This window comes from Ambystoma mexicanum, chromosome 1p, assembly GCF_040938575.1.
Source record: "Ambystoma mexicanum isolate Mex_15411 chromosome 1p, UKY_AmexF1_1, whole genome shotgun sequence".
Classification (NCBI taxonomy): domain Eukaryota; kingdom Metazoa; phylum Chordata; class Amphibia; order Caudata; family Ambystomatidae; genus Ambystoma; species Ambystoma mexicanum.
In genome coordinates this window covers 714,057,883-714,073,050 of record NC_090921.1, presented here as the reverse complement: position 1 = coordinate 714,073,050, position 15,168 = coordinate 714,057,883, and the positions used below count along the sequence as shown (strand labels likewise).

The 15,168-nt window shown below is 43.4% G+C and overlaps 1 protein-coding gene across 2 annotated transcripts in view; it reads right to left on the bottom strand.

The window, feature by feature from the left end:
- Nucleotides 1-1,334: 1,334 nt before the first annotated feature.
- DPM3 (dolichyl-phosphate mannosyltransferase subunit 3, regulatory) overlaps nucleotides 1,335-15,168 on the bottom strand; it is a 63,106-nt gene continuing 49,272 nt past the window's right edge. For both annotated transcript variants that reach the window (XM_069650147.1, XM_069650146.1), the window contains exon 2: nucleotides 1,335-1,994. In XM_069650147.1, the coding sequence (XP_069506248.1) occupies nucleotides 1,668-1,946 (279 nt within the window). In that variant the 5' untranslated portion in view covers nucleotides 1,947-1,994 and the 3' untranslated portion in view covers nucleotides 1,335-1,667. The remainder of the gene's footprint in view (nucleotides 1,995-15,168) is intronic.

Genomic DNA, 15,168 nt, shown 5'->3' with positions numbered 1-15,168 from the left:
ATCCTGATGCTTTAACCAATACAGAAGCTTTCCTTTTGCCCTGCAGCTCCTGACCATGTCATGAAGGACAGAATAAGTCTATAGCAAAAGCATGGGTGGATAATGAAAGAGCATGGATTAAGCGAAAAAGTGGAATGGGCTCAGGAATGGGTTGCTGCATCCACTAGTGTGTTCAAAAGTCCTCCTCAGGATACGCATTACTCCAGGGGAACATCGAGCCTGAAATATAAAATGCTCATAAGATTTAAATTAAAAAAGTAAATTGACAAATGGTAAAGATATGCATGTCAGAGAAAGTGTTTTGGAGACCCAGTGGGAAGGCTCCCAGAGGGAATATACAGAGAACAATCAGGTGAAGTGCTAGGAAATGGGAGGTGGAGACTATGGAAGTGCAACTAGGTAGGCATGTGGTTAGGGTGCTCTTGTCGATCTCCTAAATGCAATGCTTACAGCTGGGAAGAGAAGCAGGTTGGCATCCCAGACTCAACTAACTTTTTGCCTAAGTTGACATTGGCTACCAGGTAAAGAAAATTAGGATACAAATTAATTTTTACAATCCACATTTTTAAAATGATTGTAAATATACAACCAAATATACAACCAAATTGCTAGAATATAAGCAGAATTATTTCCCCAATCATCAAGGAACAGAAGTTGCAATAACTCTTACTTTTAGTGCCTTTCAGCAATCTGTCCAGTTGTGCCATTTTTGATATCCCAAGTAGTAAAGGAACATAGGTTGAAGCATTTCATTAGCATATGTCTGTTCTCGGAATTACATTGCTGGCATCCCTACATGGATTATCATACTCTCTGGCAGGATGCCGCCTCTTCTGTAATACATGTGAGGCAAATCGGTTGATAGAACTATTATCACCATGTCTAAAGGCTATGCTAGGAGGGGGAACTGGGCAACAATGGTGCACAACTTGAAAGTTGTGGTTGCTTTGAAAACTGTTTCAGGTGCAGACAGGAGGAAAAGGAAACTCCAGTACTCTTCCTTCCAACACGCTTTCTTCTTCCTCATCACTAGATATCATGGTTAAAGGTATTATGGAAAAGACCTTTAATACAGTCTTGCAGCAGCAGGCCACAGAGGGCAGTTCCGTTTCCTTGATATCAATTCCCCATGAACTCCTCTCCTTCAAGCTATCCAGGCATGTGTACTTGGCAAATAATTTCTGGTAAAAACCCTGAACACACAAAACAAAGATGTACTGTTTTTTTTCTTCTCATTGTTGACCACCTAAATGAAACAGGAAACAAACAATGGCTAAAGAGAAAACTTCCAGTGGTGTCATCTCCAGGAACAGACAAGGAAATTCATCAAGCAATAGATGCCACATAAAGTTTAATGCATGATTGTGCAAAGGTCATGTGAAATAATAAAAGGAATGTATAGTAGAACACCAAGTCGCTGCATAGCAGGGAGGGACATAGATGGATCCAGTGGTCACTACATTAAACAAAAGCTATCATTTCAACATGGGGGTTCAACCACTGAGTGGGATCCACTTGAAGATAGCATTTAGTGTCGAAAACTGGGCTAGTCTTGCAACACTGTTACTGTTTCCATGGTTATCTGTTTCATGAAACTAATTGGAGCATTTCTAATTATAAAGTCAGTCAGTCTTAAAATCGGTTCAGCTTCATTTTGAACCTAGAGCTCAGAATTTCAGACCTTTGCTCGATAAGTCCTTCTTTGCTGCTTTGATCTGTTCCTGAAGCTCTTTGGCTGCATCTTCACAGTCATTGAAGGTGGCCACGCGGTAGCCGATGGTAGCCAAAGAGTAGCAGCCGAAAATCACAAGCAGATACACGGGGAAAGGCCAAATGACCTGTTGATAATTTTGTGGCAGGTCTAGTCCCAGTAAGTCGAAGTTCAAGGTGATCCAAGTTGTAGCCAGAAGGGCCAGTCCAAACAGCCACTGAGTGAGCTTTGTCATGGCGAGATTCGTAACAACAGACAGTAATACTTTTCGATATGGATAGACCTAAGAAATAAAAAAAAAGTTGTGAGAAGCCACAGTCTTCAAAATGAAACTCATAAAAATGTGCTATGTTGATGCAGCTGGAAAAAAATAAATAAAACAAATTTCTATTCAACACATTCAATTTTATTCCGGATTAAAAACTTGCAAACACAACTCATTGCCAACAATGACTCCTAGTTCCTGTAATGTATACAGGAAGTTGTGGTAGGAATTATATGCAAGTGCAGGTATAAGGTGCTTGTCCACATCATGTACTATGATATTCTTCTAAAGCGAGGGAGTCCCAGAAATAGACACCCCTCACTTGTTAAACACCATTATGATGAGGTAGTATTGAAAGCACTCAAAGTTCACCATGAATTAAACACACTAATGAGGAACCTTACAGCATCACTACTAACAAACCAGGGTTTCCCACATTTAAAGGGGTGGCTTTACAGCCAATTTCCTAAGATTAAATGGGTTGTCACAAGTCGAACGCCTATGGGGAGGGAGTGCTCCAAGTGAGGACCCTAAACTGCAAAATGGCATCCTTCTTTGAGCACCAGTGTGTTCTGGGTGGCAAGGGGTGTCGTATATTGTGGTGGGAGTGGCAAGGGGTGTCGTACTGATGTAACTTTCCATGAATATGTGTGGGTGGATGTAAAGAGGAAATAAAACAAGAAGCAGACCAAGACAAAGGGGGAACTACCAGAGGCCTCCTACCTGAGCCAAGGAAAGATCAACTCTAAAAGAGAGGAGCTGACTGGGCCAGGACTGCAAGTATACAATATATTGCACTCAAGCAATAAACTAAAACATGTCTACACATGCACGCCAACGCACCCACCCTCTCCTGCTGGGTAATCCAACTTTCAGGATGGTCCCTGGTCCCACACTGGGATTTCTTTCCTTGGATCCTTCAAAAAGTACAGGGTCCCCTTTTCAAACCTTTAACTGTGGCAGACATCAAATGCCTGCCAACAGAAACTGTCTTTTTGGTGCACATCACACTGGCACGACTGAACAAAAATACCTCTTTTAGGCCCTCAGACAGCTTATCTGCTAACTTTGGTGGGGCCAGCAAGGCCTCTACTCTCTCCAACAGCGCAAAGATTCCTCTTCCGGGAGGGTCGAAGCGGGCAGGAGGGTAGGGGGGGGGGGGGAGCATTCAGGGCAGTGGCACTGGGGGTTTTTGCGAGGAGGGGCCCCCTCGATGAAATCTACAGGGCAGCCACCTGGGCCACCCCCTTTCATGCACCACTATAGATTCCACATTCCATGTTGTCGTCGGAACATTGTTTTAGGACCAGAGTTGCTCTAGCAAGATCACCAAGCAAAGCAATACTGCTGCACTGAGACTGGCAGAACTTGCTGTTCAGAGTCTTTTCTTGAATAACAGAGGAGGAGGCTCTGTCCCTGCTACTCTCTATAGGTAAGGACTTGGATGAGGAACAGGGACAAGATAATGCTCCAAATATTTAGCAATATTATTATAATGGTATTTATTGAGCAGAGACGTAGCTTTGAGAAGCAACAGAGCGCTTTACAGAGGTATACAACATTACAGATGCATAACGGAGCACTTTTCAGAGGTAACAACAGAACAGATATACAGAGGGGGATAGGATACAGAGGAGGGGTACAGCTTTACAGGGTCGCAGGTAAGAGAGGCAGACGGCGTCAGGCGAGTCAGGGGAACGAGGGGGTGACGTGATACCCTAGGTGTTGAGGAGGAGAGACCCCTTGAAGAGGTGGGTCTGAGTTCTTTTCTGAATTGTAGGAGCATGGGGAAAGAGTCTGATGCTGACAGGGAGGAGGTTCAATAGTCTTGGGACATCAGCAGAGAAGGCGATAACCTTCATGACTCCCTGCCCTAATCTTTCTCATCTCCCTCTCTGGTGAGAAAATCATCCTGATCTTAGATACATATAGGAGGGTTCCTGGAGCTTCTTCTAGACCAAATGTAAGGAATATGGCATATTGTAGAAACATATATAGATCATACATTATATAATTCACTTAGGATCGCTGTGTATTTTGGCAAATGTGCATCCATCCATCCATACCCTGCTAACTCTACGCGATTCACAGTGTCTCAAAAGGGGGGCCCACATGACATTGAAGTACCAGAGGAAGTTTCTATGGCATAAGGGCGGTGGGAAGAGACATCACCTTGAATTAGGAAGTCGTGCAACTGTTTTACCTAGGATTTACCTCTATATCTGAAATCTCTACTTGGTGCCTACTGGGCCCGCCGGAAGAAGTCAGCCATCCCCAAATTGCAATCCTATAGGGGAAATTGGACAATCGCAGAAAGCCACAAACCATTGGAAAGAGATCACGCCTACCACACACAGCTATGCCAGTGGTGAGAGTAAGCGCACAGGGTGCAAGGCTTTGTGGATCCCTGGCCTTGGAGAGCAAGAGTACCTGACAGGCCCCTCCCCCCCAGCCTCCCGACACTGTAGACCTAACCGTTCAATGACCATGCCACCCAGAGACATCTCCTGGTCAACACCAACCCTCCTGCAAGAACGACGGGGGACGGAGACCTGGGTAGCAACAGAGGCCGGGTTGTTGGCAGTTGAATTAACAGGGATAAGCAGGACTGTCTGGTCCAATAAGGATCCCCAGAAAGACCTGGGTCCTGGAATTACTGATCCGAAAAAAAACAACAGAAAAAACAAAAAAAAACACACTCAGTGGTAAGGGAATGAGTACAGCAACACATCAGTCCCATAAGCCCAGGATAGCAAAACAAAGGCAGTTTAGAGTTCCCTGGTGAAGTGAATAAGTGCAGAACGTAGTTGTGATCATCTGGAAAACTACTAGGGAAAGGCATCAGATCTAGGAGGAAGGGAACACCCTGCTGGGAGTCTGCCAGATTGTTCTCCAGTCTTCTGGTATAGCGATGCTCCAGAGATTTCAAGTTCCTCTTTGCCCCATTGAGGAGGCAATCAGTGCCAGTGGATAAGACCCCAATTACACTACTAGTGATTGAGGTAGGTTACTGCTGTAATGTCTGTCTGAACCATTACTACCTTGCCCCAGATCTGATTTAAGAAGAGGTCAGCAGATAGCCTCATGTTCCCTCTACTTGGAGGACTGGAAGGGCTTTGAAGGGGGATGAGTGCTCCTGGGTCACCAAGGTCCCCAAGACAGTCCTCCATCCCAGAGAGGCGATATCCATTCTTACTACAGCTGGAACGGGGGCGGACTGAGGGGAAAATTTGCTAAGGAATTCAAAAGGGGATAACCACCACTGAAGCACCCTTTGAATTGGAGGAAATACTGGGAATGAATTTTCGAAATTGCCAATCCTGACAATCAGTGCCAGTGAAGCAGATGGTAACGGAGACGCATTTGAGCTCAGAAGGTACAAAGACTGAGGATGCCAAGGTCTGTCATGCCTGAGCTGTGGCCAACTCCTCATAGACTGGACATTTTCTGAATCTACCAGCTCCTATCAAGGACTAGGAGAATTTGCCGGATGACTGTTGAAGCGGGTGCTGAGGAATTGGAGATCCATTGCAATTCATCAGAAAGGTATGTGCAGTTAGGTAAATGTCAAAACTCCAAACTCAGATGCGAGGGACTTTAGACCAGGGGATTCTCCAAATAAGGCAAAGCATAAAATAAGCAGTGTCGCATAGCAATTTGCTATGCAATTCTGGAAGTTTGCTAATGAAATTGGCACTTGTGTTGCAAAGCTAGATATTTAAATTACCTTGTTAAATGAAAGTACAGCCTGCCCTCCACTCCTCTCTTGGCCGCAGGGTTCTCACCACCCTCTTTTCTCTGTTCACTGCAATCTCAAATTGGCTAATGGAGAGAGAGAGTGAAGCAGTAACCATCACCTCCACTCTTAAGTTCCAAAGGCCTGTGTGGGAGTGCTGTGCAATTTTGTTGCTTTTTCACATAATTGCGATCCACCAGTAATCGGGATAGAATATATAATTGGTTATTTATAATGCGTTTAATAACCAGAGATTTCTAAGCGCAGACCCGAGGATTGAACCTGTGTTGCTCCGCGTTGTATTCCTTCCAAGACAGGTGCCTTGCCCCCGAGCAATACTCCCGAGACTCCTCCCGACATCCTCCGGAGGATGATTCTTTTAATAAAGCTAACTATAACCTGTCTAGCAAAGACCAGTATTTGTTAACTTTATTTTTTTTAAAGAAAGTCCTGCAATTCCATTCCTAAAAATGTAAGTTGATACATATTGCGGAGTTACAGTATGGCTAGCGTAAAACACTGCATTGCCTCCATGCTTTACAGTGTATCTAAATCTCAGGGTCAAATAGATTTCATTTTGTTGGGGGAAGATGCTTTGTATTGAAAATTGAACACACATCACAGAGCCAAATGCTTTTGATGGCAAGCCTAGCTCTGTGGCCTGCTGGTTGCCTTCACCGGTGCAACAGGTGCTCAATCCATGAGCTGATCCCATGCTCCTTGACCTTCTCTCATCACCCTACTGCTTTATACCAGCTACTCTGGGTGAGATGGCCAAAAATTACAATATTCCATTTAGTTTGCCCAGTTCTCTGTTTGCTACACAATCCACTCTCCTTAATATCTTACTTTCTTTCCTCTTACATAATGAATACTCAAAAAGCTAACTAGATGTTTAAGCAAAGTAGTAATCAATAGTTCTATCGAATACACTGTAGCTATCCCCCAGAGCTCTCTTCACTCTATGCTAATGATTGCATTATACATTAGCTCCTGCAGGAGAGAACTGGCCAAATTGTTTTCAGCCTCCTTATCATATCACTTTTTTTTTTATTTTTGTCCGTCCATGCAGCTAACCTTTTACATTTTACACAGTCATCCAGGACACGCAAAGTCTTTTCGCTCACTTGCATAGTCAAATCGTTTTTATGAACGGCAAGTACCATTTGCAGGGGATGTTTGAGACTTATTTCACATTTACTTTGTTTGCAATAAATGTCAAATGTTTCACTGTGCACGAGTGGCTTCTCGATGGCAGAAGTGTGCCAAACAAAGTGCGTTTGTGCTGAGTTGCCCATTTTACAGAAAACACATTTCAATTTGTCTGTTGCCCTGAGTTTAGGTCATTTCTCATAGGTCAAGTAGATAAACTAAGTTACTCAACCTGCAGGTCTAACAGAATTTTAAAGAATTTGCAAGTCCTGACTGATCTTTTCACCAGTACACAAAACTGCTAATTTTATGCGTTGGCTACAAATAACTTCTGCTTACTTTAAAAATATTAGTACAATATTGATAATCAAACGGGTTTACTAATCAAGAAACATTTTATTAGCAAAATCAGCTAATCCATTTTTTAAACTAATGTATGCCTTGTAAGAGTAGGCCAGCAAGCCCTCCTAGTGAAACATTCCTATCAAAGGGGGCAACATCTTCTTTAAATCTGTTGTGGCCCATGTGTGGCTGAACAGGAGGACAATAAACTGGAAATGCTGGTCCTCTGTGGCAACTTGTGGCAGGAGTGATGATGGGAATTTGCAGGTAAGCATCCATCAATTTCAGGGACATGATCCAGTCCCTGGGTCTCACCTGGGGAATGACACAAAGCTGATTTTAGAGACATAGCAATTCACAGCCTTGGAAGTTGGAATCTTACGACATTGGAAGGTACCGGCCAGTCTGAATTTGTTGCTGAATGAATGGTTTCTTGTCTGGGTCCAGTGTCTATGGCGTAACTCTAGTTCCCCTCTTGGCTGAAATTATGTTGAATTCAATGGTTTAACACGTCTCGATGATGGATCTGAGGTGGAAAGAAGGCATTTATTCTAAAAAATGTTAAGCTCCCCAATCTCCCTCACTGAGGGGCAGCATCCTAATCGGTTGTAGGTCAAAGGATCGAATCAAAAGGATGTAAATACAATAGGGTCGAATCAAATGGACCGAAAACAAAAGGGTCGAATTTTTTTTGTTGAGGGCGGCGCAGGGGTGTGGGGTTTTTTTATTCTCCAACCCCCCATTTTTGGTGTAAAAAAAAATCACCCTTTTTTCCTGATTCGGAAACCCCCCCCAAAAAAAAAAAATACATTTAAAAAAAAAAAATTCAACCCTTTTGTTTTAGGTCCTAGTGACTCGACCCTATTGCATTTGATCCTTTTGCATTCGATACTTTGACCGGACACCATCCTAATGAGAACCAAGTCATTTAATTCAAGAAAGAGAACTTCTACTCTCAGAGGGGATCCTGTTGTGCCCTTTAGGTTGAGGGCATCTTCTAAATGAGGACCTGCATGGGAAAAGCTTGACTTGGCAAGGAGGATTTTGCTTATATTGTGGGTTGGCCGTACTGGTGTATGCAAGGCACTGTCTCCTCAAGCTGATCTCCAAAAAGCATAGCCCTCTGGATGAGGAGATGGGGAGTTACAGCCTTCTACAAGGTCTCTGCCTGCCAGTCCTGAACCTGCATGCAGTGCATGGAGTGGAATGAGGTCCCCATGGTCAGAGCCCTGCTCTAAACTAATCAAAGACTGATCTGACAAAAACTCTTGCTGATGCAACCTCAAGAAAAGAAGAGCAGTCTGTCCTTGATCTATTTTGGTAAACAGTTTAAAAGAAGTGCCCTAAGAGAGGTCGGCATCAGCGTAGGTCTTTCCCAGAGCCCAATCACCTTCTTGACCACTGGATCCCATATGGCCGCTTCTTCCAGGGACAGATGGACAGTCCATAAAGCTGTATATGAGAGGCAGTTGCTAGAGGCAGGCCTAGACTGCTCCCCCGACAAAGTAGATAAAGCAAGGGTTACAAATACAAATTGCAAGCAGATAGCAAGCCATAAAAAATTATTTGGCATATGAATTCTACAGATAAACAGCACACCATTTCTTACTCGTCTAGCGTCAATTATCACTAGCTAATGGCTAGTGCACATTTTGAGCCCTGGTAGGTATAGAAATATTAGCCAATTCATACCAATCTCTGGATATATTATCGTTCATAATTGGCATGAGAAGTCCTTTCTCTGCGTTCTTCCTGAACTGGTAGTGTAGGTTTGGAGTAGGAATGAGGAGTAGATCTGTCGAACTACATATGGTCTGAGTCATGAGGAATTTAACCACCAATTCCTTCTGTAAATATTTACCCTTGGGCTCCTCTTTGTGGTTAGCGTGCATGGAGGTCAGCGAGGAAGAATTTTCAGAGGACGTCATGGAGGTAGAAGAGGGGACATTCCGAATAGCTCTGTCCCAGCTTTTACCCCGGCTCCTAACTTTTTCAGCCCTCAAATTCTTGGATTCTCTTTTTGGAGAGCTCTGTACTGGGACTTCCTGGAAGGATGTCTCCCCTTTTTGGCCCTCTTTCTGAGGGAAAACCTCGAATAATCTGAAAAGGGGGCAAAACAACGTGTGGCAATTTGGCCGAGTGCTTCCCCATGCCACCACTGTTCAAACACCAAAATGCGGTACAGAGTGAAACCTAACTTTTGGAGCATGGGGTTGCAGAAAAACTGCTTGGGCATCCCTAGTAACACTCAGTTTCCTTGCCCCGGGTGGTTCTTACTGTGCATGCACTGTATCCGTTTGGCTTCCCCAAGGATTCTGGTCCCACCCATTTGTAGATCCTACCTCTGACATGGCAGCAGAGCCTCACATCATTCCTTTCTCTTGGCCCAGCTTAGGTTTGGGCAGGGTTTGAAATTGAAGGGAGCTGGCAGCAAATTAGCTCGTACTACTAGCATAGTAGAGCCTGGTTATCTTGAAACCAACATCTACATTTGGCTCCTAGGGCCAACTGGTGCCCCCCAAAAATGTAAATGTGACCTTAACTTTGACTATTTGAGAATGTTAATGAAGAAGAATTAGAACACATCTAATACACGTTTAAACACAATGTTTCACACAAAAGTGATAACATTTTAAAGGAGTATTTCTGGTAGCTCCTGATTCCCATGCAGTAGCTCCTGCCTACATGGTGATGCTTGACACCCAGGAGCTGGTTTTAGCTCCTGCTCATCGAATCTCAATTTCGAAACCTGGTTGGGTAATCCACCTATTCACCCGGAGCCCGCTGCTCCATGCTGCTCGACCGCTTCCATGCTGCTCGACTGCTTCCTGAACTCAGCAGGGGCATCAGGAGTCATACCATGGGAGAAGTGAGCCAAGCAGGTCCCTCCATGCAACACCAAACAGAAATGTTAGAAATGGAAATAGAGGTGTGAGATGTACTCCCTCTTTACCTCACAGGGACAGAGGGACAGCCTCAAGAGGATGAAAAGAGACAAGATATTCTGAGTGGAAGGCTGGTGACCTTCAAAGAGCATGGACTGGGTCAAGGAGGAAGGGCCATAGGGGTAATGTCAATGGAGAGGATTCAGTGACGAGGCGAGTATGGAAGGTGATGCGTATGGAGTAGGTATGTGTATTTATACTGCATATTCGTTCCTAACATGTTTATTAAAGAGAAAACTCAGTGTAGAAAGTTAAGCAGTCATGAGAAAGATTACAAACATTATGTAGCACATTAAACAATATTACTAATAAGATCATGAATTACAGCACACTATTTAAAAAAACATTCAGGCACTATTGTGGGATATATTGACCCACTCAGATGTGCCTTACTACATCAATTTGCTGCAGTGGTGCAAGAAACACCAAAATGGCAGTGCTGACTCCTGTGCGCGCCAGGTCTCTAAACTGCGTTTGCAACAACCAGAAAATGGCTGCACCACCCTGCCACACACATTTCAGATGGGGTGGAACAGAGTACTCACTGCAGGAATGTGCCAGTGTGCTCTGCAACATTTAACATGGAGTGAAGTGAAAGAGGCAGCATTACTTTGCTGAAAACCCCAAATGTCTCTTTAAAATGACACCTTTTCCAACCTTTAAAAGTGCTGCTTGGCGCTAAACTCATCCAGTCCTCATGAACCACTGTGATTAAAAAAGCCCTGAAATGCGCAGGATCATCCATTGTGTCTCAGCAGAACCGGGCCCAATTCTTGAATGACAGCTCCCGTCAAGTATCTTTGAAAAATCAACCAGGGGCTTTGTTTTCATTTTACACGGGAAGCGCGTCTAAAACTTTGCAAAAGTATCTAAAAATCAGCTGTTCAGAGAAACACTCTAAATGGATGCCCGTTTAAATGTATCCATGCTGCAAAACAGCTCCAGCACTAAGAAAAGAACTATAGCTGCATAAAGTGTGTATTTGCTGGAGATGAAAACCGAATTTAAAGAAATGGTAAAATGTTCTTTTTCTGGTTGAAGAGAGAAAATCCCCTATTTAAAAGTAAATTGTTGTGTGAAGGCCTGTTTACTGAGCAATGTAAAATGATTTGTTGCTTGTAAAAGTGTACCTATAACCTGTTTTTGATTCCACAGGTTTAAGTCAAGAGGCCTCATTACAAGTGAGGTGGTAAGGGGTTAACGACGCCGGTAAAGGTGCCGGCGATGTTAACCCCGTACCGCCTCATTACAAGGTTGCCTCGCGGGACCCACTCTGGACGTCTGGTCAGACCAGACGTCCTTTGCGAGTCCCGCGAGGGGACCATCATGCTAATAACGGGCCCGTCATTAATGGGCCCGTTGTTAGCATGCTCCCCATTCCCATTGAGCCCTATGGGGGCTCCAATGGGGATGGTCCGGGTCCCCTGAATGGGGAAATACCGGGCCCCCCAAAGTCGGAATGGCCCAGTATTTGGCTGCCTCAAAACTCTTACTGAGGCCCAAGATGTAAAATGAGAAAATAGAAGCCAAAACTCATAGGCTAAGTTGGCAAGCTATAAAAAAAAAAAAACTTGCTCTGCCAGTTGCTAGCCTTGATAAAGGGTGACACCTCAAACTTCTGGCACAGGAAAGCGCTAATTGCCAGCTTGAAAGACTTTGAATGCACCAGGACAAAGGAACTTCACAAGCTCATCAGACATTCGTCTTTGCTCCCGGCTGGGTCAATAGCAGGCTGAGACTCTCACCTGTCAAGTGTGAGGGGCAATACAACCTTCAATCAAGAAAGAGGCCCCTCATCCTGCTTCAAAGAAACTGACAATTGACAGCAGTTGGGGCGGGGAAGAAAAAAAACGTATTAAGTGACAATGGACTTCCTTTTGGCTGTAAAGGCTATTTTGTAACTGAACTTTAAAGATGTTTAACTTTGCAGCAAGAATTAGGAAAAATATGAAAAATGTGTAGTTCTAAATCTAATTTTATGCTCTTTCTTTGAAAACTTGGTAGAACTCATTACTGCTAAGGTACAGATGTTATACAAAATGACAAATTACGGGGAACTCTTATTCATGTTGCAAATGTCAAATTTTGTACAATCATCACTAGAGGTAAATGCGCATCTGTGTACAAAATTTGGGAATTTTAGGCCAAACTTTCATGTTTAAAATTAACAAAATGTGTCAGCAAGGCGAAACCAGGTCCAACAGACTTGGGGTTTGGATTGAGATATGACGCAAAAAATATGTAAACTGTGTATCCGATTTTCTCAGAGGTTGCAACTGCATAAATATGTGTTTGTGGCAAAATTGTATTTTGGATCCAGTAGCTAGGGGAGGTTTCTAGACACTGTAAAAATCAACCCATAAACATGACATCCTTTTTCTGTGATCCAATCAGCTGTGGGCAAGGCAGAAACTATGCTCTTGCCCTATCCTAGTATTAGGGGCAGGGGTAGTAAGCCTGCCCCTGCCATATACTGTAGTGATGTCATCTGGCATGATACATAAGGGCCCCTGACAGCACACAGGGTACACACCGATTCAGGACTTTCTTCCTGAATTCCTGCGTGGTGTCCGGTTCCCGATTTCTTCATCCTGTTTGATCCATATTCCAGATTTTCATTGTAAAGCCAAGGCCTATGCATTGCTGACCCCATTTTCAGCTAGGCCTCAAATTCTAAAAAAAATCCCAAAAAGCCAAGGGAAAAATCCTGATCCAGCCTGGCTTGCTGCTACTAGAGGCATGCCTGCTGCAAACTCGCCATCCCGCTGATGTCTAGTATTCAGTAACCAGAAGTGCCAGTCCAGTGCAGTCCGGTGACCAGAACGGCCCAGATGATCCTGTCCTGCCAGATTTGCCCAGCTGTCCTTTGTTAGACCAGATCCGTGTGGTGACCAGAAGCCTTGACGGTCCAAAATCCTAAATTAAAGGGGACTGTAAGTATTAATAGGAATCATAGAAAACCATAGGATACCTTACCTTGCCTTGCCCTATCCCAATCTCTAAACAATCCTATCCTTACCTCAACAACTTGTAACATTGTCAGAATCCTTAATGCAATCCTGTCCTTGATTAATCTTGCCTAGCGCCATTTCTTTAGTCATTTTTATCTTGTGTAAATCCTAAACTATCAATCCTATTTCGAGTGATCCGACTGGTTCCGCCAGGGCTGGCGCTGGGGATCTGGGGTTGAAGTCATGAATCAACATTGGAGTTTACTGTGTCCCTCTTTGGTATTCTAGCCGGAATGCTCTACTATTGAGTAAAACATTTCTAAAATCGCCGCTCATTCTACATTGCATATCTCCCTCAGTTTAATAGCTAGAGACTTCATTTCACTTCCAGAGTGTACCTAAGACCTATAGCTACACCCCAACCCAATTTTGTATTTAAAACCGTTTGGTTAAAGTTCAGGCGGGAACAAGCATTTTTGCAAAGTTTTACACATGTTATTTTTTACTACAAATTGTATTAAACCTTCCATTCATTTTAAAATTGTATGCTTTTACTCAATCTATTGCTTATGATTGCTTGTACCTTTCCAGTGTTGCTCCCGTACAGAATTGTACTTATTTAAGGATTTTTGCACCCATTCTTTGTTTTATTCAGCCATTTCCGTGCATCACTTTAACAATGCAATGGTTCAAATCCATTTTTCTCTCTGAGGAGGGAACGTTGGATTTGAATTTTGTTTATTGTTCCTCATTCCCGATTACCTGCTGCTTCCTTATATATATTTAGAATTTATTCTTTGTGGGTTGATGGAACATTGCAGGGGGAAATCCTAACTTAAGTGCTATCTTTCCAAACAAACCAAAAGTGTTCTATTCTCTGGCGTTTTCCATCTGTGTTGCTAACAGGTTAATTTAAGGGCATTGTTCATCTTCCTATTTGTTATTGTCACCAACTCGGTGATTGCTGCTCCCTATTAAAAAGTATATGTTTCATTTGAATTTTAAATAAATAAATATTACCTTTACCAACCAGCTGGATTCCTGGTCCATCGTGACCCGGGTATTTGAAAAGGGTTGTGATATGAGTGGTGTATCTCTCAAATATTGATCCTACAAATATAACAAAATAAGCATGTCGGTTGTGCGCTGCATTTTAAGCTGAGACCAGGGTGTATCGCCCGATTGAAATCCTTAACACTGTGACCTAACGGGACATCAACGATCATCTAGTGAGTTCTAATGTACAGGCAAAAGGAAAGAGTAACATGTGGGAAACATTGTTATGGTCTTTTTGGGCCCCCATGTGAACAGTAGTGTTATGAAACAGCAGACAGACTGGCATCGTGCCGCAAAGGAAAAACAAGAAGGGGTGAGAAATAGAGTAATGGAAATTAGATGTGGGGCAGTTAAACATATAAAACAAAGAAGGGGCACATCCCCTCATAAGTCTTCTATATAGAATACTTTCTTCTAAGCAGACCAGGGTATCTGGATCCAACCCAATCTTGACAAGTGGCTCAGACTTGCATTCCATCACGACTTCCAGTTTTGTACCATCACATTGTTTCGCGCCATGAGACCTGCCCAAGACACATGGTGAGCCTCGATTTACAGAGGGAACTACTATGTTCTGCACTAGTTCTACCCAAGGACATACCTATCCCCCCCTAGCCCAGTTACCCTGTCTTAATCATGCAACATATAGGTCAGACCAACAGAGAACTGCAGGCATTCTTAAACAGCCAACAGGTATCAGTCTCCAACAGTGAGACCAGACAGATATGAAAATGAACATTTCTCCTCTGTGAAGGGTCAGTGTGTTAAAATGTGGTTGTAGACCCTCCTGAGTGGATGAAATTCCATAGAACAGGTTATTTGAATCATGTTCGTTCTTGGTAAAGTGGCTCCCACACCACTGTTAAATTGGTCTCCAACAGGTCACAATCACATATCTTGTTGGTGACCAATACAGCAAGAACATGACCTTCTACTGAACAAGCCTAAGGTTCAAAATCAATCATCTTTCAGGGCATGTTCAAGTATGCCAGAGGCCTCCTTTCTTCAGG